Below are 27,678 nucleotides of genomic sequence, written 5' to 3' on the forward strand. Positions count from 1 at the left end.
GCTGTTGATGTATTTGTGTCCAGTTGGTAAGTGTGTCTATTGACTGATTTATACTTTTTTTTCTCTCTCTCCTTCCTTCCCTCTCTCTCTCTCCCTTGCACATTTTCGCCTCATCCTTTTAAACAAGGGCCCATTGGACTGAGAAAGGTGGAGAGAGGGCAGTTTAAAGAGAAATTAAACTGCCCTCACATTCAACATTAGATAGGGCAGTCACTTTAGTCTTTTTTTTTTTTTTTATTTGTTTTGTCTTTTTCATCCACCTTCTCTCTCTCCTAGTGCTGTACAGTGTTAAAGTGCTAGTGGTGTTCAGTGAGAATACAGTGTGTAATACTAAGCACCAACATGAGATGCACTCTTTTCCTAATGGACTCATTCTGTCATTCCACATTTTCCTGATTCCTCCCCTTCTCTGTTTTGTCATTCTTTACCCGTCTGCCCCCCCGCCCCTCCTTTTGTTTTATTACCCCACACCCCATTGCTTTATTGGCGTGACGAGTGACCTGGTATTGTCAAAGCTTTGTCCATTCCCCTTACTAAACCGGAGATAAATCACAGCCTGACGCCCGTATTTAAGATCAGTTCCCGGGGGTGAAATAAGGTACGTGGGCAATTTTTGAAAATGTGGTTTTAGTGTGTGTTTATTTCGTAACATACAAAGCCAGGCTACTAGGCAGACACCAGGCACTCCCATCACATTTCACAATTGGTTTAATGTTATTCATGTTTGTGTAGCTTATAAAAGCAATAACGTGTTAAGATGTGAAGATGGTGATAAAGATAAGTTTTCATTTGAGGTCCTATAGACTGCTATACAAAAATAGTCACTCCAGGCATCGACAATTTAATTTCCTCCATTTCCTGCTCTTCATCACTGGCAGCAGTCGGCAGTGCCCATGCATTCAAGTTGTGTGCCCTAAGAGACTTCCGGTTGCCAATAATCTAGGCCAAATGCTTTTTTATTTTAATTCTTATACATGACATGCAACTATTTCTCATATTCAGAGAGAAATCGGCACCTTCATAAATTGGTGGTTGGTAAAAATACACTTCCTGACACACTTGACATATAATAACTTGTATATATTAAGGAGGAGTGTCTCTAATCCAATGCAGTGTTTTTAAAAGATAAGTCTTGGAATTTGAAATGATGCAGGTTTTCCCTTCTATAGACACGGAAAAAGCACCACTGCAACTACTTGGAATCCCACAATGCACCTTTTCAGGTAACACAGATGTTCCCATGTAATGCGGAGTTGACCTTCTTGTTTAAGTAGAGGATTTTTGATAACAAATGTACGGAAATGCAGTGAATATGGCCAGTTGCACATGCGCTTTCCGAGTTTTAATGAGCTCAGAAGGAGCACTTGAGCTGCAGCCCTCGCCTCACTGTGCATGAACTTGTGAGTCACTGCTCTTTTGAGTCCTGTACAAACTCGATGAGCCTGAATTGAACAGTGGCGATTTCTTGTTAGGAAAAAGGTTTTCTTTGTTGTCATTTGAAGAAAATATTGAAATTGAACGTTTAGGTCCCCAGCAAGAGACAGATCTTGTGATCACCCAAAAGGGAAAATAAACCAATAGGGCTTTTATTATGGAAAAAGTGGCTTAATTACCGCAAGAGTTATTGGAAAATCGCTTTTTTGTTTTCCTTGTCTTTTATTTGGGGAGAGACCGTGGGCACAACTCTAACGACTGGGTGAAAATATACATTATGTAACGTGTTCATAGGCCTATCCGCAATTTGCAATTCATTCAGGATTATCCGTGATCATGGTAGCATCCACACATTGTTGTGTTTAAAAACATTATATTTTTATTTACAAGAAAAATTACTCCAAAATTACAAAATATATAATTCATTTTTATTGGGCACAAAATAATCTACAGCACAAAAAAACAAACAGTAAATGCATCCAACAAGTCATTATTTTGCAAGGGAACACTTTACTTTAGCTTTATTTTTCCTCCATATGTCCCCTCGGGGGTTGTGTAGGGTCTTCTGTTTACTGTTTGCAACTTTTTTTTTTTTTTTTTGCTGATTTCCCTGGTTGTTTGTCCTGGGAATCAAATAGCTTGTGAGCGGTGTGAGGTGAGGTGAGGTGGCAATGGATTATTTACACTGTCATACATCCAGGGGTGCTGCTGTCAAAATTACAGTTACTCAAGCAGGCAGGTCTGTTAGCAAAGCTGATTCCGGTCCATGTTTTCAATACTAAATAAATTGGTCAGTCAATCTACCTGAGGTATTATGGTGTATCTGAACTTTCTGTTGAAATACCAGGATTGAGTCATGTCAGATAGACAACTGATAGATACCCTGGTAGAAATCTTGGACAGGATCCTGTTTAAGATCCTGTAGGGTCTTATAAGTTCCTGTGACAGGATATTGTACAAGATCCTGAGCTGGATCCTACAAGGTAAATTGAAAGATCCTGCACCAGATCCTATGTCATATCCTAGGAGCCTGCACAGGATTTAACAGTGGAGTGGTCTTTTTCATAAAATAAACCTGTCAGAAAAGGCACAGAACTAGTTTTATAAATCAAAACAGAAACATGCTCACATATTGTATCGTTAGTAAATAAAATCAGTACACACAAGCTTCTCACTATTTTTATTTTTTATTTTTCATATTAAACTTTTTCTATCCAAGTCAGGGGTGGACATATTAATATGTGTGGTAGTCAAATAGGCTACCAAAAGGTAACCTGTGATACAAATTAATTGCCCACATTTTAAATTAATGAACATTTATGCAGCATTAAAGACAGCAATTGTAAAGTGCTAAAGGTCTAAAACAGAAAGACAAACATGCCAAGAACATACATTATGGTTGTGGATCAAATCTTTGGTATTCTGGACGATTTGTCTGCCCCTCTAAGCATTTCTGATTCAGGCTGGTCCAAATAGGGCCCCGTGGCTCTTGGTTAATCAGCTGTGATCAACTGAAGGGTTGCAGGAGAGCAGCATGAGAATATGGCCGCATTTCCTTCTTTCTCTGATTGGATGTTCTGTCAGCTAATTTATTTATTTATCAGCCATTAGCCTTATTCAGGTGATTGATTATTTCTCTAGTGGTGGGTGAAACAAAGCTTTCCGAAGCATTGAAACATCCATCCATCCATCTTCGAATCTGCTTATAGCATTGAAACATTTGAAGCTATTTTATGGATAAAAGGTTCACTGCTTCGAAGCACTCGATCCTCTCTCCACAGTGACACCTGCTGGTCAGTATCCGGTATTGCGACTTATCGAGTGATCGAAAGGCAGCGGTGCGATGTGCACAGGAACCCATCGGCATCTGTGATCTGGAGCTCAGTAAAGGTTATGTGGAAATAATGTGTCGATGTGTACATGGCCACAAATATGCGTCATAAATCTTGCTTAGTCAGCAAGGAATAAGTAACATTATATAATAGTTTAGCTCTGTGATCAATATAGAGACTCAAGACTGGATGCTGAATTTATAGTATGCAGTCATGTGTACGTGATGATTGTCGTATGTCATACAAAGTAGCGACGTCAAATAAATGCAATTAACCATAGTCTACATTTCGTATGGTCTAGATATAGTCAACACTTGCATGTATGTCCTATGCATATGTGTGTGGTGGGTTAGCGGTCCTGCATGTTGTGTGTCACAGCGCTACGCGTGTGCGCCCGGGAAAGTGAAGCTGTGACGGATAAAAGTGCAGAGATGCATGTGCTTCTGTAGAGAAGACATCTGATTGTGTTGCAGGGACATGGTTATGCAGCTGGACAATTGGTGTAATTTATTTTTTATTAAGAACAGAATGGTTTCTACAGTGCTGGGCGGACTCTACCACAATATATATCTCTAAATCTACGACTCTATAATGATCTAACTGTACGTCTAAGTATCCATCTCTCTCTCAATACATGTATTCTGTAGCGTCCGCAAATGTGGGTCCTCTCTATAACCCTCGGATGTGAGGTGGTTCAGACTCTTTTAAGCGTGATGGGTTTTATACATTTTAACTATTGTGATTTTATTAATCTTTATTGCTATTGCTCTGATCAGATGTTGAATTAGTCATTTTACTGATCTGCATGAATGAATAGGGAATACTGGTTCTTCCCAAATCAAATTCTGTGCCGAACATATCATTGTTTTTGATGTAATCAGAAGAGGATTTTTAAATTCACATTCACACCAAAACAAAACCTAACCGAATCTTACTTGTAAACATTGTTAAGGAGACATTCTGTTTGGTTTATTAGAGACTCAATAAAGTGAAAAGCAATAATGTATTGCTAATATGCATTTTAATTGATTGTTTTTGGTGCACTTGGTATATATGTGTATTTTTAACATAGGATATTAGTATTGATCTGTAGGAGTGATGAGCAGGTGCCATAAGAGTTAAATATTTAAATAATCTGGAAATGTAAGAGTATTTTCTCAAAATATTGCCCAATTTCTCAATATCTCATCAAATGTCCTGAAACCTCATACCATTGGAGAACATATGATTATCAATAAACCATGTTATTAATATTGATCATTGTCATGTAAAATATGTATTATTCATGATTTGATAATTAAATTTAACGTATTCGTCTGGAAGTCTTATAACAGTATATTTGTATTAATATTATATTTATTTGACTTTTAGGGTTTAAAAATGTCTTCCATTAACCCACTTGTAGGTAACAGTACAGACAATACATAAAGTGGGGATCCTAAAGCATTGTAAAGGATCCTACAAGATTCTGACTTTTAGCTGTGAATCCAAGGAAGCAGGGTGTTGTGGGAGGGTCTGAATGCTGTTTTACAAACAAGGCATCAGTACGTAAGTACTTCCTAACTACTAAATACTTACATAACATATTCAATGTGACTGAATTGTATTTTGTTATTAGGCTAATTCCTTTGCCTTGATCTTCAAGATTCTTTATCTTGTATTGCTTATTTTGGTCACAAACCTGACAAATCCAATGTTGTGTGCTCCTGATAGTTCCTAAAATATCAAAAATCCTGATAAAGATCCTAAACTTTATGATTGGTATAAAATTATATTCCTCACAGGGTTGTACCCAAGACCCCTTCCTGAACAGGATTTAGTCCAGGATCCCAGTCCTGAAGTAAGACCCATTCTGATTGGTTTAAAGGATGAAATCTAAAAAGTCCAGGCCCACCCATTGGAAACCACACCCGTGGTGAATTCTGTGGTTTGAAAATGAAAAGTCTTTTAATCTACAAAGTTTGCTTTTTGTTTGTTTGAGCTGATGTGGTCATAAAGAAGAAACCTGCAAAAAGTCAACCTGGGGGGTTTTGTACGCTGGGAACCGTTGTGTCTCACAGTGCCCTCTGCGGTCAGTAGGCTCAGTACAGCCCCACTGCCCAGACTACGGCCATGCCCAGGGCGCCCAGCAGGGACAGGCTGGTGGCGCCGGCGCTGTTGCAGAGGTTGGTTGAGCAGCAGGATTGTGTGCTGGTGTAGGACAAGCCCGGCAGCAGGGTGCTGGTCGAGTTCATGTTGCACTGGGAGGTAGACAGGCAGCCCTTCCTGATCAGGCTCAGCACATCTGTACCTGTAAATTCTGTTGAGAGAGAAAGGGAGGCAGAGTGTTTCATACAGTGCAGTGGCGACACCCTGAAGGAATGGCACACTGACACACCGATACACCAACTGACTGACTGACACACCGACCGACCGACTGACTGACACACTGACTGTAACTGGACGCTGCATTAACACAGAGTAATACTCTGACTGATTCGTTGTCCCCCCTTCTCCCTCCCACACTTACTGATGGTCCCGATGCTGCACTGCTGTGCCGTACTGCAGGTAACCTGATTTGAGAAGAAGCAGGTGGTAGAAATCCCCAGAGAGCAGCTGTAGCAACTGAGTGACTCCACTGCACAATTAGAGAGAGAGAGAGAGAGAGAGAGAGATACAATGGGGAATACAAAAGTAAGTTATTTATTAGTTATTAGATTCAAAATAGTATTTATGAAATACTGTTAAACAGCAACATCACTGATCAGGAAATATGAAAAATATCTCAGTTGTATTTTGTACTGAGCCGCAATGTACCATATTGTTATTTTATTGCATTGCTCTTGGATGTGTCCGGCTTCAATGGACGGTGATTTAATGTATCGCCCTGTCGTGGATTACATAGAGGTGCGCCGTGATGCTTCGGTTTAGCCATGTCACTCTTCTCAATCCATCTGAACACGCCCCAGGGGCCAAACCAGCAATACCAGTAGTGGGACTTTTTCCAGTGGCGTTGTCTAACACTGTATTGTGTTTTTTTGAGTTGCGTCACAATGTTGTACAGCAGAGTTCCCCAACCTGTTGATCGCTGTCTATCAGTGGATCTAGAACTTGTCTGCACCCCCCCTACCCACTCGATAACCCATCAGCACAATAGCTGGGTAAACAAAGAAGCTCTACAACTTAAACCAGTTGGAGTTTGTGTCATTTTGACTAGTGTCACAATGTTGTATAGCCATACTGTATTGTGTAATTTTGAGTTGTGTTACAATGTATTGTCTTGTCCTATGGTACCATAATGTCACTGTATTGTATTGCATTTGAATGTACTGTGCTACAGAATCTGTAATGTACCCAGGATTTACTACAGTGAGATCACAAGACAACTCAACACCACACAACTCCACACCATCAATACAACACCACTCAACACAGCAATAAGCATTTCCCAGAAGCAATCACACACGCAGTAATGGTATACATATAGAGCCTAACACCCACAAAACCTTTACACAATGAAAGTATTACTGATACTAGCAGTGTCACAGTGCTGTGTACATTACTGTCTAATACCCACTATGTTTATAGTATCTTATACAGTGTACACGATTCTGCAGTATAACATGTTTTTCAGTTACAGTTTCTGCGCTACAACACATGCTGCACTATTAGAGATGCTACGTAGGAGTAGTTACTCACCAATTGTGAAGCACACGGCAGCAGCGACCAGCACAATTACAATCTTGTTCATCTTGTGTCTTGAGTCTTCTGTTGTCTACTAATTCTGCTTCTGTGTAATTCTGCAGCAAGAGGTCTTTCCACACAAAGAGAAATAACAAAAACACAAGGACCCAAATCCTGCCCTTTGTGTTTCCAGACCAAAATCAAAAATGTGCAGCAGGCAACTAGAGAGTGAGGGGTGTGCAGGTTAAAAATGTGACTGACCCAGGGTTGCTGTCTTTTAAGTTAGGGGATTATGGGGTGGGGCTGGGCATGATCTCACTGCCACGCAATTGGCTGAGAGAAAGAGAACCAGTTTGGAATTCTTTGCTTTTTCTTCACTGCTGCAAGAAAGAAGAGAATGAAGAAAATGATGAGAATGCCAGACAGATGCAGAGAGAACGAGAAGGGAGAGGCAGAGTTTGTTCCTTAAGGCTTGAGAGAGAGAGCATCAGTCAATTAGTCATGTGAATAAAGCTAGAGAGGGGGGGGTGGGGGAGGGATAATACAGACTGACTGGACACTACAGTACATTATAAACATCAGAAATTTCACAAACGAGAGGAGGCCATTCACCCCATCATGCTCTTTTGGTGTCCATTAATAATGAAATGATCCAAGATTGTGATGACTCTCTGTGTGAAGAAGTGTCTCCTGTTTTCTGTCTTGAACGCCTTGAAGCGTTGAGTATTTTCTCAAAATATTGCCCAATTTCTCAATATCTCATCAAATGTCCTGAAACCTCATACCATTGGAGAACATATGATTATCAATAAACCATGTTATTAATATTGATCATTGTCATGTAAAATATGTATTATTCATGATTTGATAATTAAATTAAACGTATTAGTCTGGAAGTCAGTTTCTTCAAAGACATCCAGATTTGTCTAATTTTAAAGTACAAGACATCCTAATGACCCATTAGCCCATTCAGTATAAGGCTGGTACTTCCTTTAACAGAAATATATATTTCTATTCTGTATTCAATATCCCAACTATTTTCATAAATATACTCAAATAAACAGTCTAGGATTTTGTTCCCAAAAATGCATTGCAAGAGTGAATTTGTTAATCAAGTTGTAATTTTAATAAAGGCATTTTTTACATTCATTAAAAGAGTAAGAATAATAAAAAAACTACAAACAAATTAAACCAAGAACCTGATTTCAAAGTATTGAACAATGTTTGAGATCAACACAAATCTACAGAGCAGGGAAAGTAAACACAATATTTCTGATTTTGAACTTTGCCTGGGAAACAGCAGAGTTTCAGCTCGGGGGGGGGTGGAGGGGGAATTCGGTTATGATGTCCCCTGAGCTACACAGTTCGACCGCCCAGGTCAGTGGATATGTGTGTGTGCTGAGCAGGTAATACAAGTATCCTGACAGGACACACAGGGGGTACATATTGGTGACTGATATATATATATATGTGTGTAATATATAGCGTGTGCATTATAAAGTATTGTAGTGCTTAAGTGTGTTACAATGTGTGTATTCTAATGCATGTATTACAGTGCGTGTGTTATAGTGCAGATGTGTTTATTACGCACTGTGCATGTCTTGAAATGAGTGTGTGTTTGTGTGTTACTGCTGCGTGGTGCTTAATGTGCAAGAGAGTGGCATTGACTACAGGGCAGGCACAGGGAGGAATGATGCAGTGAGGTATTACTGAGTCTCGGTGCGGTGCAGCAGGGGGGCGCAGTGCAGCGCCAGGCCTCCAGGTGGCCTTTTATATAAGCTTAACTGAAGCTGAAACTGCACTTCCTTATACTAATTAATTTTGGGTTGTTGTTTGCTTTTTGTTTGTTTGAGCTGATGTGGTCATAAAGAAGAAACCTGCAAAAAGTCAACCTGGGGGGTTTTGTACGCTGGGAACCGTTGTGTCTCACAGTGCCCTCTGCGGTCAGTAGGCTCAGTACAGCCCCACTGCCCAGACTACGGCCATGCCCAGGGCGCCCAGCAGGGACAGGCTGGCGGCGCCGGCGCTGTTGCAGAGGTTGGTTGAGCAGCAGGATTGTGTGCTGGTGTAGGACAAGCCCGGCAGCAGGGTGCTGGTCGAGTTCATGTTGCACTGGGAGGTAGACAGGCAGCCCTTCCTGATCAGGCTCAGCACATCTGTACCTGTAAATTCTGTTGAGAGAGAAAGGGAGGCAGAGTGTTTCATACAGTGCAGTGGCGACACCCTGAAGGAATGGCACACTGACACACCGATACACCAACTGACTGACTGACACACCGACCGACCGACTGACTGACACACTGACTGTAACTGGACGCTGCATTAACACAGAGTAATACTCTGACTGATTCGTTGTCCCCCCTTCTCCCTCCCACACTTACTGATGGTCCCGATGCTGCACTGCTGTGCCGTACTGCAGGTAACCTGATTTGAGAAGAAGCAGGTGGTAGAAATCCCCAGAGAGCAGCTGTAGCAACTGAGTGACTCCACTGCACAATTAGAGAGAGAGAGAGAGAGAGAGAGATACAATGGGGAATACAAAAGTAAGTTATTTATTAGTTATTAGATTCAAAATAGTATTTATGAAATACTGTTAAACAGCAACATCACTGATCAGGAAATATGAAAAATATCTCAGTTGTATTTTGTACTGAGCCGCAATGTACCATATTGTTATTTTATTGCATTGCTCTTGGATGTGTCCGGCTTCAATGGACGGTGATTTAATGTATCGCCCTGTCGTGGATTACATAGAGGTGCGCCGTGATGCTTCGGTTTAGCCATGTCACTCTTCTCAATCCATCTGAACACGCCCCAGGGGCCAAACCAGCAATACCAGTAGTGGGACTTTTTCCAGTGGCGTTGTCTAACACTGTATTGTGTTTTTTTGAGTTGCGTCACAATGTTGTACAGCAGAGTTCCCCAACCTGTTGATCGCTGTCTATCAGTGGATCTAGAACTTGTCTGCACCCCCCCTACCCACTCGATAACCCATCAGCACAATAGCTGGGTAAACAAAGAAGCTCTACAACTTAAACCAGTTGGAGTTTGTGTCATTTTGACTAGTGTCACAATGTTGTATAGCCATACTGTATTGTGTAATTTTGAGTTGTGTTACAATGTATTGTCTTGTCCTATGGTACCATAATGTCACTGTATTGTATTGCATTTGAATGTACTGTGCTACAGAATCTGTAATGTACCCAGGATTTACTACAGTGAGATCACAAGACAACTCAACACCACACAACTCCACACCATCAATACAACACCACTCAACACAGCAATAAGCATTTCCCAGAAGCAATCACACACGCAGTAATGGTATACATATAGAGCCTAACACCCACAAAACCTTTACACAATGAAAGTATTACTGATACTAGCAGTGTCACAGTGCTGTGTACATTACTGTCTAATACCCACTATGTTTATAGTATCTTATACAGTGTACACGATTCTGCAGTATAACATGTTTTTCAGTTACAGTTTCTGCGCTACAACACATGCTGCACTATTAGAGATGCTACGTAGGAGTAGTTACTCACCAATTGTGAAGCACACGGCAGCAGCGACCAGCACAATTACAATCTTGTTCATCTTGTGTCTTGAGTCTTCTGTTGTCTACTAATTCTGCTTCTGTGTAATTCTGCAGCAAGAGGTCTTTCCACACAAAGAGAAATAACAAAAACACAAGGACCCAAATCCTGCCCTTTGTGTTTCCAGACCAAAATCAAAAATGTGCAGCAGGCAACTAGAGAGTGAGGGGTGTGCAGGTTAAAAATGTGACTGACCCAGGGTTGCTGTCTTTTAAGTTAGGGGATTATGGGGTGGGGCTGGGCATGATCTCACTGCCACGCAATTGGCTGAGAGAAAGAGAACCAGTTTGGAATTCTTTGCTTTTTCTTCACTGCTGCAAGAAAGAAGAGAATGAAGAAAATGATGAGAATGCCAGACAGATGCAGAGAGAACGAGAAGGGAGAGGCAGAGTTTGTTCCTTAAGGCTTGAGAGAGAGAGCATCAGTCAATTAGTCATGTGAATAAAGCTAGAGAGGGGGGGGTGGGGGAGGGATAATACAGACTGACTGGACACTACAGTACATTATAAACATCAGAAATTTCACAAACGAGAGGAGGCCATTCACCCCATCATGCTCTTTTGGTGTCCATTAATAATGAAATGATCCAAGATTGTGATGACTCTCTGTGTGAAGAAGTGTCTCCTGTTTTCTGTCTTGAATGCCTTGAAGCCCAATTTCCATTTGTGTCCCGGGTGCGTGTGTCCCTGCTGATCTGGAAAAGCTCCTCTGGTTTGATGTGGTCGATGCCTTTCATGATTTTGAAGACTTGGATCAAGTCCCCACGTAGTCTCCTCTGTTCCAGGGTGAAAAGGTTCAGGTCCTCAGTCTCTCAGTAGGACTTTCCCTTCAGACCTGGAATAAGTCTGGTTGCTCTCCTCTGAACTGCCTCTAGAGCAGCGATATCTTTCTTGAAGTGTGGAGCCCAGAACTGTCCACAGTATCCAGATGAGCTCTAACTAGTGCATTGTACAGTCTTAACATCACTGCCCTTGTGCTCAATTCTACACTTTTGACAATATACCCTAACACTCTGTTTGCCCTTTTTCTTGCTTCCCCATATTGTTTGGATGGAGAAAGTGATGAGTCCACATAGACTCCTAGGTCTTTCTCATGCGTTACTTCATCTAGATCTGTTCCTCCCATAGTGTAATTATAGTGGACATTTTTGTTACCTGCATGCATCTGCCAGGTGTCGGCTCACAACTGAATATTATTTTAATATTAATATTAACTCTTCGATTATGCCTTTTTCTCCTAAACTGTATGTATCCTTTCAACTTGTATTCATCCCCATAATTTTCTGTAAGCCATGTTTCTGTCACTCCTATGGCAGCACTGTGGCTTCTAGGTCTAACATCTTGTTCCTTATACTCCTGGCATTGAGGTACAAACACTTCAGGACTTTCCTACTAGCAGTTTCCCTTTGTTTCTTTCCTTAGAGGAACATCTCCCATTGTCAGAGCTCCCTGCCCCCCTGGTCCCTAGTTTAAAAGATTCTCAATTTCTCTGCACATATGCTCTCCAAATGCATCAGCCCCCCTTCTGTTGAGATGTAGACCGTCCGGTTTGTACAGGTCCCATCTATCCCAGAAGAAAGACCAATGCTCCATAAACCTAAACCCCTCTTCCCTACACCAAGCTTTCAACCACGTGTTAAACTTTCTAATCTCTGCCTGTCTCCCTGGCCTGACATGTGGTACCGGAAGTATTTAGGAGAAAAGTACCCTGGAGGTTCTGCTCCTGACTGACTGACTGGACACTACAGCACATTAACACTGACTGACTGACTGGACACTACAGCACATTAATACTGACTGACTGGACACTACAGCACATTAACACTGACTGACTGACTGGACACTACAGTACATTAACACTGACTGACTGGACACTACAGCACATTAACACTGACTGACTGACTGGACACTACAGTACATTAACACTGACTGACTGACTGGACACTACAGCACATTAACACTGACTGACTGGACACTACAGTACATTAACACTGACTGACTGGACACTACAGCACATTAACACTGACTGACTGGACACTACAGCCCATTAACACTGACTGACTGGACACTACAGCACATTAACACTGACTGACTGACTGGACACTACAGCACATTAACACTGACTGACTGGACACTACAGCACATTAACACTGACTGACTGGACACTACAGTACATTAACACTGACTGACTGACTGGACACTACAGCACATTAACACTGACTGGACACTACAGCACATTAACACTGACTGACTGACTGGACACTACAGCACATTAACACTGACTGACTGGACACTACAGCACATTAACACTGACTGACTGACTGGACACTACAGCACATTAATACTGACTGACTGGACACTACAGCACATTAACACTGACTGACTGGACACTACAGCACATTAACACTGACTGACTGACTGGACACTACAGCACATTAATACTGACTGACTGGACACTACAGCACATTAACACTGACTGACTGACTGGACACTACAGCACATTAACACTGACTGACTGACTGGACACTACAGCACATTAACACTGACTGACTGACTGGACACTACAGCACATTAACACTGACTGACTGACTGGACACTACAGTACATTAACACTGACTGACTGACTGGACACTACAGTACATTAATACTGACTGACTGGTCACTACAGCACATTAATACTGACTGACTGGACACTACAGCACATTAACACTGACTGACTGGACACTACAGCACATTAACACTGACTGACTGGACACTACAGCACATTAACACTGACTGACTGGACACTACAGCACATTAACACTGACTGACTGGACACTACAGTACATTAACACTGACTGACTGACTGGACACTACAGCACATTAACACTGACTGACTGGACACTACAGCACAGTACAGTCAGTGTTCGGCTGTATACCTGTTGTATTGTAACCTCTATTATTTTGCCACATATATACATATAGACTACACAATCTACATACAGCTCAATGTAAAGCACAGAACCTGTTCAACCACAGTATCTATGAGACATCAGGATTTATGGCATTGTTTATCGCGATGTATAATCGTGTAGTAGTATTTCTTAGTATCAACATAAAACTGTAAAATCTATGTACAGATCAGTCAGTGTGAATAAGCAGGACCTCTTATCTACCCTAGTATCTATTGCTTGTATATCTACACACACACACACACACACACAAGTGGTGTTTATGACTCTGTAGATGTTGACGTATAACAGTGTATTTTCCATTACCAATACAACAAATAACGCAATTAAAGGCGCCGAACCCGCACCTTTATTTAGACATTAGGAAATCTGCCTAATGCCACAAGAAAGACAGGTTACGCAGTGTGTGCGTAGAGGGTTGTTTGGCTCAATCTCTCCATAATTCAGAAAATCTCACCCAGCAAGTCTGACCTGAACAAGTGAGAGAGTCAGGTGCTGCTCTGCCTGTTTGAAGGTGGGCTTGAGGGGCTCGCAGGTTGTTCTAAACCCCGACTCCAATCCTCTCTCTCTCACACACACACACACACACACACACAAACACAATGTATTTCTTTCTCTCAGCTTCAGATTTGTCTTTGTTTAGTAATTAAGGTATTTAGCTGTTTTTCTGGGTAAAAACTATGGCCACTCCGCTCCTCCCCAAGACGAAACAAAAGAACAAGAAAACTTGAATTGTCAGAAAACACAACCCAGAATGAAGTCTCTGTAAAGTAAATAAAGACTGGGTTTTCATTGGTATTTTCTTGTGTGTGGATATTACGCACATTCACACAGGGCATGTGCCAACACATTTTGGACAGCTTTCTTTGGTTTCCCTGCTATATTCTGTAAGATTGTTACAAGTCTTTCAAATCGAGATTTGTATCATTCAAAATGAGCCTTTAACAAATAACAGAACTGACAGACAAATTGATACACTGACCACCACACCTACTGGCTGGCCACTACATTCACCGAGTGCGTCACAGACTGACTGATACACAAGCACTACACTGACTGATACACAAACACTACACTGACTGATACACAAGCACACCGACTGAGACACAAGCACTACACTGACTGATACACAAACACTACACTGACTGATACACAAGCACACCGACTGAGACACAAACACTACACTGACTGATACACAAACACACTGGCTGATACACAAGCACTACACTGACTGATACACAAACACACTGACTGATACACAAGCACTACACTGACTGATACACAAGCACACCGACTGAGACACAAGCACTACACTGACTGATACACAAACACTACACTGACTGATACACAAACACTACACTGACTGATACACAAGCACACCGACTGAGACACAAGCACTACACTGACTGATACACAAACACTACACTGACTGATACACAAACACACCGACTGAGACACAAGCACTACACTGACTGAAACACAAACACACTGACTGATACACAAACACTACACTGACTGATACACAAACACACCGACTGAGACACAAACACTACACTGACTGATACACAAACACACTGGCTGATACACAAGCACTACACTGACTGATACACAAACACACTGACTGATACACAAACACTACACTGACTGATACACAAGCACTACACTGACTGATACACAAACACACCGACTGAGACACAAGCACTACACTGACTGATACACAAACACTACACTGACTGATACACAAACACTACACTGACTGATACACAAGCACACCGACTGAGACACAAGCACTACACTGACTGATACACAAGCACTACACTGACTGATACACAAGCACACTGACTGATGCACAAACACTACACTGACTGATACACAAGCACACCGACTGAGACACAAACACTACACTGACTGATACACAAGCACTACACTGACTGATACACAAGCACTACACTGACTGATGCACAAACACACCGACTGAGACACAAGCACTACACTGACTGATACACAAGCACTACACTGACTGATACACAAGCACTACACTGACTGAGACACAAGCACTACACTGACTGATGCACAAACACACTGACTGATACACAAGCACTACACTGACTGATACACAAGCACTACACTGACTGATACACAAGCACACTGACTGATGCACAAACACTACACTGACTGATACACAAACACACCGACTGATACACAAGCACTACACTGACTGATACACAAACACTACACTGACTGATACACAAACACTACACTGACTGATACACAAGCACTACACTGACTGATACACAAGCACACTGACTGATGCACAAACACTACACTGACTGATACACAAGCACTACACTGACTGATACACAAGCACTACACTGACTGATGCACAAGCACTACACTGACTGATACACAAACACTACACTGACTGATACACAAACACACCGACTGATACACAAACACACTGACTGATGCACAAGCACTACACTGACTGATGCACAAGCACTACACTGACTGATACACAAACACTACACTGACTGATACACAAACACACTGACTGATGCACAAGCACTACACTGACTGATACACAAACACTACACTGACTGATACACAAACACTACACTGACTGATACACAAACACACCGACTGATACACAAGCACTACACTGACTGATACACAAACACTACACTGACTGATGCACAAGCACTACACTGACTGATACACAAACACTACACTGACTGATACACAAACACTACACTGACTGATACACAAACACACTGACTGATACACAAACACACTGGCTGATACACAAGCACTACACTGACTGATACACAAACACACTGACTGATACACAAACACTACACTGACTGATACACAAGCACTACACTGACTGATACACAAACACACTGACTGATACACAAACACACTGATACACAAACACACTGACTGACTGACTGAGACAGTGGGATGGTTTTGGGGTGATGTTTTGAACTCATTCCCTGTCATCTCACAGAGGAACCTGCTCTTATACCAGGAGGCCAAATGCTCCAGCACGTTCTCCCAGAAGAATGCAGCATCATGAATGCTGAACTTCATGAATTCCAGTCATTCTCCAAATGCACTTCAGCATCTGAAGATGGACACGGGGGGAGATGGCGCTCAAGAACAGGTAAGGCAGGTTGTTGGAGTGATAGAAGGAAGTTGAGAGAAAAATAAACAAGGAAATGAGAAACGAGAGACAGACACAAACAGGGGAGAGATCCCCAATTTATAGGACTGGAGACAAATATGACCCAAATAGCTATGGGGCGACTGTGTGAGCAGTAACCTGCGGAAGGTGTTGTGTAGTATCCTAAACACCCGGACACTGACCTTCCTTACTGAGCACAGTGTCCTGAGTCAGGGACAGATTGGCACAATATGAACACCTTCATGAATTAACATCCACCAAACAAAAACTTTTTTTTTTTTTTTTTTTTGCTGTTTTATTTACTTCGAAAAAGCATTTGATTCTATTTGGTACAAAGGACAATATTACAATCCCCTCCAAATTGGCACAGGGTGTAAAGCATATGCTTTAATTAAATACATGTATTCTGAAATTACAAATATAATATATAGTATAAAAAGACGAACTGAACGTCTCACACTGGGATGTGGTTTGAGACGGGTGCAGCCCAAAACTGATCAATATTTACACTAGTGAACTAGCATTGTTCTCGGCAGCCCCTCCATCTCTCCACACGGTACGGAGACTGGGTTCATTCTTCTTGGACGTAATTATGATTGTCCAACGGTCAAGGAGTGTCCTATTTGTATGTCGAATCGAGAGCTGAAAAGCTGTGAAACGAACGAGGAGCACTTAATCTCAAGGTTAGACCAATTCAATTAGACTCACCCCAAACACAAATCGCAAAGTTGTGCCCGGTCGCATTTTGATCAAAAACAATGAATACAAATGCAATGTGATCCAGATTTGTACCTTGTGGATCGTGGGAAGTCAATGTTTTGTATCTGTTATAGGTCTGGACAGCAGGAGGCATTTCATTCTGCCATTAGAGCAAGAGCAACTAGATACTAACAGCCTTATTTTTGGAAGAATACATCCCTGAAATGCCACAGATGACAATTACAGTAAAAACATGTTTGTCTAGTAGTTACTCTTTCCAGCTCGCTCTGTTTACCGTCAGTTATAATTGGAGTCTGTCCTGATGACAAACCGGAATAAAGTGGCAAACTCCAACACACCTGACACCTTGAACAAAGTGTGCAGGAGTGGTTTCCATCAATATGAACAATTATACAATACAATTATATAGATTATCTGCACATTTACAATCTCACAAATATTAAGAGGTGGTTGAATGCTCTTTTTACCCATTAAGCAGCTCAGATTTAAGATAGCTTTACCTCTTACAAATAAAACACTAAAGCAGTATTAACTTTCAAGTTGTTTATGTAAATCCCATCTTTTTAAGAACAGTTCGTAGGATTTAGTGGACTACCATCTAAGTGTGTGCTTATGTTTACTGCAGAAGGCAAGGGACTAGCCAAAAGAGGAAGAAAACTTACACAAGGAGCACGGAGGAGAGGACATCAGTCTTGCCCTCTCCCATCTAATTTACAGCTTCCCCCTTAGTTTCCCTAACAGGGCTCACAGGCACACTGCTGACCGGCTGTTACTCCAGTTCTGAAACATCACCCCATGAGTAACATTTATGAAATTGTATAGATCTATACCTTCTTTTCATTCAGTTCCTCACCAGTTTACAGACTATGCCCACAGTGATTACCCAGTCTTATGATTGACCAGCAGAAAGAGGGGTAGAGATTGATCAAGTTAGAACCAAACAAAAAAAACTTTTTAAAAAGAACTTTATTGAAGAGTTTAAGACACCCCATATTTACACAAAAAGTACAGTGTGAGAGTACACAAGATCCAGATATATTGCTATAGATACTAGCAGATCTATATACAGTCATAGTGGAAAGCGGCCCCCAGCACTTCACTTTGCTCCCTTGATGTATAAAACGGTCTTCAGAAATGGAGGGGGGGGGAGGGGGAAGAAAAAAAAAAAAAAAAGGAGCTACTGGAGTGGATGTGCCAGGTGCCACCCATGAGAAGCCCCCTCAATCCCTTTCCTCCTGGGCTCAGCCAATCTGGCTAGGGTCACCCAGCTTAACCAGCACTCCCACAGACATGGGTTTACGCAACAAATACATGCATGACAATAAAGGACTCTGTGAATGACAGGTCAGATATAACTGTATATATTCAAATTTACAAGCTAGAGCGATTAGATTTCCAGAAATCAAGGCACCGGTGTCCAGTTCAGCGTTACTGGTCTAGCCCCCCCAATAAACGTCAAGTCAGACCTGTGCCATTCATTCCCAGTATTAGCACAACACACGTCATTAAATGGTTAACCTATAGAAATTAAAATTAATATATAGATAGTTTAGGTGTGGCTGTACGAGTACTAAAGACCCCTGCTGTACATGTACAAACAAGGAAGCCCAAACCCTTCAAAATGGATCTCGGTGCATTACAAAAGGACAAAGGTAATGAATCTTGAAAAGGTCTGTTGTGGTTAAAGGTTGGCAAAGGAGTGTGTGTGGTGGGGGGGGGGGCAATTCCTGTGACCGACATCACACCCTGCGCTGCCAGCAAGGCCAATACCAGGATCCTCACTGCTGGGGGGCCCAAAAGGGTCAAGCCAAAGCCTTCTGCACCTCGACTGGCCACTCCAGTGCGCAATGTCACAGGGTTGCCACCCGTCGCATGGACAATGGAGACGGGCATTTATTGGGGGTGGGAGTCTTTAGTGCATGTGTGGTGCGAATGCCAGCCTGCTCGAGTGCCTGCTCAATACCAACATGTAGACGCATCAGTGCGCGAGTGGGTGTACACCAGCTGGAGCTCAAGATTGATCTTCAGCCAGTTGTCAGCACTGAGCGATTAGCATCACGAACAGCTGCCAATCAGCTGGGAGGGATGGCGGTTATTCTAAGAGGACTATGGGTCAGAGAGGGCTCTCACTGGGGCTTGGCTTCCAGGTCACCCCCTCAAGGGAAGGGAAGAAAAAAAATCTCCAAGTCAATTGAAACGGACATTAATAAGGTCACTTGATTTATTTAAATTCAGTTTTTCAACGTCCCCCCCCCATCCCAAAAAGACAAATTAAAATTTAAAACAGGGTTTTGGGGGGGGAGGGGGGAAACCTGACATGGGCATCTAGAGTACAGGTACAGAGAGAGAGAGTGAACAAAGGGCTAGGAGAAGTCCCAATCAGGCAGGGGTGGGTGGGAAGTCCCCATCCCTCCCCGAAGACTGGGGGGGGGGGGGGGGGGGGGATCATCCAATGGGCTCACAGCATGCTGGTGGTCAGCCAGGCAGTCACCACAGCAATGGCAGAGAGCGCAGAGATGTGGGTGGCGGGGGCGGCGTTGCACAGGTCCGTGGCACAGCAGGTCTTGTTCATCTTGTAGAGGGTGGCACCCTGGAAGGTGACATTGGACAGCTGGTTGCAGTTGGCATTTGCCAGGCAGCCCCTCTGGATGATGTCCACAAACCCAGCTGGGGAGGAGAGAGAGATTTAAACCATGCGCACCCACCGACTCCTGGACAGACACCCGCTCCGCTGACTGACTGGCTCACTGATTCACGGAATCAGAATGGTCACTTGGTACCTCTCCGCCCCAACCCCCCCCACTCTTCTCACCCCTGGCCATCAACCCCCCGCCCCCCTCCAATTCTCACCTGCTTGTCCTCGGCCCTGGAAGCAGGACTGTCCACTGCTGCAGGTGGTGGTCAACGTCACGCACAGGTTGTAGAATCCCAGGCACTCGTAGCACTGCAGCCCTTGCACTAGAGAGAGAAAACCCATTAGAACAACCTAGGCAGCTACAGCCGAGTCCAGGCCGCACACATCCACAGTGTCACTGGGGTCCCAGACAGTGCTGTGCATCAACACTACAGCAGGGAGTCGACAATTACACACGACTAAACGGATGCCCTGCGGGGTTATTGGCTTTGACAGTCCTTTGCAGTTTGAGGGTTTAATTAAAATTCAGTTGAAGTCTATTAATTCATTCCTCCCCCTCATTCTCTTTACATTTGGCTTGTAGATTACTTCGACTGTGCTTAGCCAATATTTACAAAACAAATGTTTAGAGTCCATCTGCCTGTATCCTACATCCCCTTTAGATTTTAAGGAGACGGACTAAACTTTGCTAAGGGGAGTTCCCCTCCCAACACATGACTCTCCAGTCAAACCAGTTTTGCCACAGTATTGAAATACTAATGCAGCCCTGAGCAAAGCCACAGGGGCCAGTGTCGGCAGGGCAGGAAGTTCCCGTTTACGAAAAATGCAGCTTAAATATAATCTATTCACCCCCTTTACCTGAAGGTTTTAGTCCGGTAGGAGTTTGACCATTAGCTAATTAAGCAGGTTTAACAAGGCACATGTGTACTGCAAGTGTGTAGACTCATACTGAACACTCACCCCCTTTTTGACACCTAAACTCTGCTCCCCTGGAAGCTCTAGAGCTCAAATAAGAGGGAGAGAAGTTACATTGTATGAAAAGGGTAGGCCGACAGAAGGGACTCTGTAGACCCATTTCCTTCCCCTGGAGAAGAGGGGTGAACATTAAATGAAGTAGCTGAATATGTTCAAGTTCAAAACCGGGGTGTTCAGTACAGTGGGCTGAAAAGATGCTGTATTTAATACTGAAATTCAAATTGGTCAGGAGTCTATGTAGAAGTGGTGGGGGGGGGGAAAGCAAAGATTGAGGGAAGAAATTTGAATATCATTTGGCTAAAGTTAGGAAAAGTTAAAAAGGGGACAGGAAGAGGACCAAGAGGGCCGAGAGCAAGAGCCAAGGGAGCGGCTTGCCGAGCAGGAGAGGTCGAGAAACTTCAGCAAAAGCAGTCCGAGTGAGAGATGGCATCGAGTACCAAGCAGAAGAGAAGGATAGATGGGCAGAGTGAAGATGGAGGACAAGATGGGCGAGAGATCAACATACTAGAGACTGAGGAAGAGAGAACAAGAAAGCAAGTTAAAGGAAAATACAGGAGGGGCAGCAAAGCGCAAGTTAATTCTCACCCCGAGAAGCTCATAAAACAAACCGGTTTAGGAAGGGAGAGAATCAGTTTCGGGCAACACCCAAACTCAGAGACGCGAATATACCCTAGAGAAGATAGGGCAAGCCTTCAATGGGGTTATTTAAAACTCGCCCCCTTGCATCCACCCTCTGTAGTTTAAATCCTAGGTGCGCTTCAAGCATTACCCACCTCTCCCGCAGTGACACACCCAGAACAGACAAAAACAGGCACCTGACCGACACACGCAGAGACTCAATCCGCACTGCTGTTATACACGACACACAAGTCAAACACGACCAGGACAAACCCCAAAAAAACATGCAAAGAAAAAGCCTAGGCAGCAGTCACACCCCCCATACATCCAAGACAACAGGCAATTACAAATAAAGCAGCTTCATGACCTTGGCACAATATTTAGTGATCACTGCGGCATCTCGCACCGCTGCACATTTGGTTTTTACATTTAGGTCCATTTTCAAAGCTGGCATAACACCAACACCAGTTCCAGCCAGGAGGGAAATTCATGTTCCTTAGTCGAGTGTTCACTCAACCAGTCTTATCTGGATTAACCATTAGCCTCCTCCCTCCTTCTGCATGTGTGGACAAATCAGTAAGTGTTACCAACAACCCTCCCCACTCTGTGCAACAGTTACAATTAACCCACCAGTCAAGACCTGCATTAAACGGATAGCAACTGCTAGTCACCAACTCAAAACAAGAAGCACCAAAACAAACCTACTCCTACTGCACTGACTCAGACTCGGTGAGCTTGCGAACCATGCTACGCCCGACAGCCTCATTGTCACGCCACCTCACCAGATCTTTTAAGCCATTTAAAAATACCGGTTTGCCCCATCAGCCCTGCCCACATCTCTCCACCCTCCCTTCTGTTGACCACTAGGGAAATCGGAATAAGATCTACCGAATCCAAGGATTGTATTGGCCTTAGTGCGGTGTCCATTTATGCTGCATTAACCCACTCTGTTAGTGTACTGTAGTGTGCCGTTTCCTCCCAGTCTCTTGGCTCTGGTTTTCCCTGTTTGGAGACTCTTGGCAGTGTAACCCTCCCTGGTGTGCATTTCAGTGTGTGCCAGTCGCCCCCTACAGGACCTTCAACTATTACAGCCCTTATCCATCCCATTAGAAACCGCCTGGTGGCCAGAGAGACGCGGTTATGCCACAGTCACACCTCGGCCTCCGAGCAATCCGTCTACAACACGCTGCTCTGTAGCGAAGGGCGATTCCCGAAGTGACCACCTGAGGGCGCCACAGCACAAGGCGAGGCTCTGGACCGGACTGCCGTCATCGGACCGCAGGAACAGCCGCGACACCCGGGCCCGTAACGCCTGCCACACCTCAACTACTTCATCCTTTCGGACGTCGGTTACGCCGCTTTTTTAGAATAAGTGGATTACATTATAATAAAATTGCGCAACACTTAAGCACGCACAAGTCGTTGACAACACTTGTCATGGAAATAATATAATTATACTAAAAAACCTACAATCATGAAGTCGGTACAAGCTTCATTAATAACGCATTATAAACCCAATGCAAGTCAAATACCGATACAATAAAAATAAAGAGCCCTAGAGATCACTGCGAAGCCTGGAGACGCTCCTGTCCAGGGGGCAGGCCATCTCACACGCCCTGTAGAAATGCCATAGACTGGACCAGATCAAGCCTGACCAATACCAGCCACTCGCTAAACCAGTCCCCTGTCGTGCTTTAATCTGTAGAATTTGAGCACGTTTATTTTAAAGTTTATTGTTTTAGTTTTGTTAAAAATCACAAAGATTTTAAAAATTTTAAGTGATTTTAAGAACTGATATTTTAAACGATTTTAATCATAAGTATTAAAATTGGAATTGTTTTTAATTTTGTAAAATGTGAAATACTTAACCCAATAAACAGTATTAATCTGTAGAAGCCACTGGATACAACGGTCCGCTGTCGGGATGCATACATTGTAATTTGCGATTCGCTGGTGGGTTAAGTTTTCAATTTGGTCCCGCCCTTAGATTAAGGATTTAAAGAAGTGTAAAGCCAGAAGACACACCGGAGCAGGACTGCGGTGCAGAAACGTGTTGGGCCGATCAGGAGCAGCTCATCGCCCCGGGTGCGAACAGGACTGGCCGGTTACTCCGGGTGCAGCCGCCCGCCCGCAGGGGATTCACAGGCGCCCGTCACGGGCATGGCCGTACCCCCCACAATGTGTGCCCGGCTCCCGGCACAGTGGAGACACGCGTCTGTCCTCCCGCCGTCCCCGGCTCAGGCGGTCTGTAACTGAAGGGGGTTAATTTTGCATTAACCGGGGCATGACGAGCCCAGGGCCGGTGCGAGACTGCACTGCCACCCCAAACCGCCTCCGCGCCCCAGGGTGGGGGCATCGGACCGAGCTGGTCGAGGGGCAGCTTCAGAGGTTTTAAAACGGAGGAGGAGGTTTATTGCCTGGGGATGATCCGCTTCCTGTAGGAGACATCTGCATTTTTAATTGCAATTAGTTATTGTAACATACGCCTAAAACCAGACCAGAGCGCAGTGCTACTGCGACAGACGAACAGGCAGAAATAGAAACCTGAACTAAACCCCCTCCAGTCCTTCACACCTGGGCGTCCCGTTTGATCAAGCGCATGCGCGCTCCGGGAAATCACTGGGTAGGAGTCTTGCGGACTCGCTTGTAGCGGGAAGCAAGAGGACAAATAACGGGATCAGTAGGAAGTGCTCCAGGAATGCAGAGACATTTCCTGAGCCTTGACACGGCCTGCACGTCCACCCGTCCGCGCCAGTTCTTACTTCTTGGACGCTGTAGGTTGTTGCAGAATCTGCCGACTGTCAGTCTGGGAAAAATACAGCAAGAAGCCCACGCCCTCCCCCCAGGTGTGGACTCGGCAGTCCTGCCTCAGTACAGCCGCCGGGCCCCCGCGCCTGCCACAACTACACTCCTCACTAAGAGCTACAGCAGCTCTATAGCGCATCACTGTTCACGCACGACAGGAGTCGGCAACCCTCGCTCCAGTGTGAAGCGCTCCACTAGACTACCGAGTCCCATAACTTCTACCACTGGTCAAGTCAATACCACTAATACACCAATAATGCAAACAGCGACATTACTGCAGCTACTAGAACCAATACCTTGTATATTCCCAGATCAATATTATAGCCTATAGTCCGGCTGAACCGGCCATCACTCACCGACGGCGAAGCACAGCGCGATGGCGAGCACGGACAGCAGCAGTCTGTTCATGGCGATGGGCAGCGCAAACCAGATGTGTAGCTGTCAACACAGGGACTAGAGGAAACAAACAAAGTAACCCCTTCTGCCTGACCCGCTATTTATACAGCCGGCCCCACCCCTCGACGTCAGACCCCGGCGATGTGGGCCGTCGCGCAATGTGGATCCATCTGGCTGCGGACACGCCCACTCGCGCAAATTAACACACCTCTGCAGGTCGTCTCTCTCCTCCTTTCCTCTCACACCCTCCCTTCATCCCTGGACCCCTCCTCCAACTAGGGATGGGGAAAATAAAATCAAATTAGGGACAATTTAACACTAGGAAGGTACAGGGGCATAGCCAAGAAAAATAGGTGCTTAAGATACATTAAGTACATTAAAATGGCACACACCACTTTATAGAACATTACGTTTCTAAACTCTGACTTTAAATCATTGTAATGGCACTGTAGCTGTATTTCTGCCATAAGGACACTTATCTTAAAAAAAAATCTCTGATGTGCTTAAGAAAATAATCCAATTAATAAAACAACATGAATAAAAAGAAGAAAGTACATTTCCTGGGGGAAATGTCAAAGGGCAATAGCTGAAAGCATCTGAAAAGTTTCATGATCTGACAACCAGAGTACAGATAAAACTCAAACTTAAATTACTAAAGTAGTGGAATATTACCTTTAAGGGTACATGTGGTAGCCCACTAACAAGAACAAATAACTCCATGTATAGTGTAACACAGTAAAAAGCGCAGCCCCTCCCCGGCGGAAGAAAACCTACAGGTTGTACAGTTCGGTTGTACAGTTAGTGCATTTTCACTAACACTACAAAGTCAGGAGTCGGATTCTTCATTTTTGCAGCCTCTTTCGTTAATCAGGCGGACTATGAGAGGAGGCCACCATTTCTAAAACCCGTCCGTAAAAACGTAGCAACAGCCAATGCAAGATGTGAACACACACACTGACACACACACATTTACACACATACACACACACAGACACACACACTGACACACACACGCAAACACACACTGACACACACACTGACACACACACATTTACACACATACACACACACAGACACACACACTGACACACACACATTTACACACATACACACACACAGACACACACACTGACACACACACGCAAACACACACTGACACACACACTGACACACACACATTTACACACATACACACACACTGACACACACACGCAAACACACACTGACACACATACACACACACAGACACACTGACACACACACAACACTCACACAGACACACACTGACACACACGCACACACACACTGACACACACACAACACTCACACAGACACACACTGACACGCACACAACAGACACACTGACACACACTGACACACGCATACACACACAGACACACACACTCACACAGACACACACTGACACTCACACAGACACACACTGACACACACACACAGACACACACACTGACACACACACATTTACACACATACACACACACAGACACACACACTGACACACACACGCAAACACACACTGACACACACACAGACACACACTGACACACGTACACACACACAGACACACTGACACACACACAACACTCACACAGACACACACTGACACACACGCACACACACACTGACACACACACAACACTCACACAGACACACACTGACACGCACACAACAGACACACTGACACACACTGACACACGCATACACACACAGACACACACACTCACACAGACACACACTGACACTCACACAGACACACACTGACACACACACACAGACACACACACTGACACACACACATTTACACACATACACACACACAGACACACACACTGACACACACACGCAAACACACACTGACACACACACAGACACACACTGACACACGTACACACACACAGACACACTGACACACACACAACACTCACACAGACACACACTGACACACACGCACACACACACTGACACACACACAACACTCACACAGACACACACTGACACGCACACAACAGACACACTGACACACACTGACACACGCATACACACACAGACACACACACTCACACAGACACACACTGACACTCACACAGACACACACTGACACACACACACAGACACACACACTGACACACACACATTTACACACATACACACACACAGACACACACACTGACACACACACGCAAACACACACTGACACACACACAGACACACACTGACACACGTAAACACACACAGACACACTGACACACACACAACACTCACACAGACACACACTGACACACACGCACACACACACTGACACACACACAACACTCACACAGACACACACTGACACGCACACAACAGACACACTGACACACACTGACACACGCATACACACACAGACACACACACTCACACAGACACACACTGACACTCACACAGACACACACTGACACACACACACAGACACACACACTGACACACACACATTTACACACATACACACACACAGACACACACACTGACACACACACGCAAACACACACTGACACACACACAGACACACACTGACACACGTACACACACACAGACACACTGACACACACACAACACTCACACAGACACACACTGACACACACGCACACACACACTGACACACACACAACACTCACACAGACACACACTGACACGCACACAACAGACACACTGACACACACTGACACACGCATACACACACAGACACACACACTCACACAGACACACACTGACACTCACACAGACACACACTGACACACACACACAGACACACACACTGACACACACACATTTACACACATACACACACACAGACACACACACTGACA

The 27,678-nt window shown here is 44.0% G+C and overlaps 3 protein-coding genes across 3 annotated transcripts; all 3 read right to left on the minus strand.

The window, feature by feature from the left end:
* Positions 1-2,602: 2,602 nt before the first annotated feature.
* LOC136771335 (sperm acrosome membrane-associated protein 4) lies at positions 2,603-7,198 on the minus strand. The gene is made up of 3 exons (XM_066723568.1): positions 6,945-7,198; positions 5,776-5,883; positions 2,603-5,565 (listed from the first exon to the last, which is right to left on the minus strand). Exons 1-3 carry the CDS (start codon positions 6,994-6,996, stop codon positions 5,348-5,350), a joined length of 378 nt encoding a protein of 125 aa, XP_066579665.1. The 5' UTR covers positions 6,997-7,198; the 3' UTR covers positions 2,603-5,347.
* Positions 7,199-8,032: 834 nt separating this feature from the next.
* LOC136771336 (sperm acrosome membrane-associated protein 4) lies at positions 8,033-10,726 on the minus strand. Its single transcript, XM_066723569.1, has 3 exons — positions 10,478-10,726; positions 9,311-9,418; positions 8,033-9,100 (listed from the first exon to the last, which is right to left on the minus strand). Exons 1-3 carry the CDS (start codon positions 10,527-10,529, stop codon positions 8,883-8,885), a joined length of 378 nt encoding a protein of 125 aa, XP_066579666.1. The 5' UTR covers positions 10,530-10,726; the 3' UTR covers positions 8,033-8,882.
* A 7,604-nt stretch (positions 10,727-18,330) lies between these two features.
* LOC136771572 (lymphocyte antigen 6 complex locus protein G6d) lies at positions 18,331-24,923 on the minus strand. Its single transcript, XM_066723964.1, has 3 exons — positions 24,772-24,923; positions 20,233-20,340; positions 18,331-20,049 (listed from the first exon to the last, which is right to left on the minus strand). Exons 1-3 carry the CDS (start codon positions 24,821-24,823, stop codon positions 19,841-19,843), a joined length of 369 nt encoding a protein of 122 aa, XP_066580061.1. The 5' UTR covers positions 24,824-24,923; the 3' UTR covers positions 18,331-19,840.
* Between the last annotated feature and the right edge of the window lie 2,755 nt (positions 24,924-27,678).

This window comes from Amia ocellicauda, chromosome 15 (assembly GCF_036373705.1).
Source record: "Amia ocellicauda isolate fAmiCal2 chromosome 15, fAmiCal2.hap1, whole genome shotgun sequence".
In the NCBI taxonomy this organism is placed as follows: domain Eukaryota; kingdom Metazoa; phylum Chordata; class Actinopteri; order Amiiformes; family Amiidae; genus Amia; species Amia ocellicauda.

What these genes read in the sequence shown, in the direction of transcription:
- LOC136771335 (XM_066723568.1), bottom strand. Translation starts at nt 6,996, where the DNA reads ATGAACAAGATTGTAATTGTGCTGGTCGCTGCTGCCGTGTGCTTCACA. An exon ending in TGCCGTGTGCTTCACAATTG is followed by an intron (nt 5,884 to 6,944) that starts GTGAGTAACTAC and finishes CTAATTGTGCAG; the next exon opens with TGGAGTCACTCAGTTGCTAC. An exon ending in GTGCAGCATCGGGACCATCA is followed by an intron (nt 5,566 to 5,775) that starts GTAAGTGTGGGA and finishes CTCTCTCAACAG; the next exon opens with AATTTACAGGTACAGATGTG.
- LOC136771336 (XM_066723569.1), bottom strand. Translation starts at nt 10,529, where the DNA reads ATGAACAAGATTGTAATTGTGCTGGTCGCTGCTGCCGTGTGCTTCACA. An exon ending in TGCCGTGTGCTTCACAATTG is followed by an intron (nt 9,419 to 10,477) that starts GTGAGTAACTAC and finishes CTAATTGTGCAG; the next exon opens with TGGAGTCACTCAGTTGCTAC. An exon ending in GTGCAGCATCGGGACCATCA is followed by an intron (nt 9,101 to 9,310) that starts GTAAGTGTGGGA and finishes CTCTCTCAACAG; the next exon opens with AATTTACAGGTACAGATGTG.
- LOC136771572 (XM_066723964.1), bottom strand. Translation starts at nt 24,823, where the DNA reads ATGAACAGACTGCTGCTGTCCGTGCTCGCCATCGCGCTGTGCTTCGCC. An exon ending in CGCGCTGTGCTTCGCCGTCG is followed by an intron (nt 20,341 to 24,771) that starts GTGAGTGATGGC and finishes TTCTCTCTCTAG; the next exon opens with TGCAAGGGCTGCAGTGCTAC. An exon ending in CCAGGGCCGAGGACAAGCAG is followed by an intron (nt 20,050 to 20,232) that starts GTGAGAATTGGA and finishes TCTCCTCCCCAG; the next exon opens with CTGGGTTTGTGGACATCATC.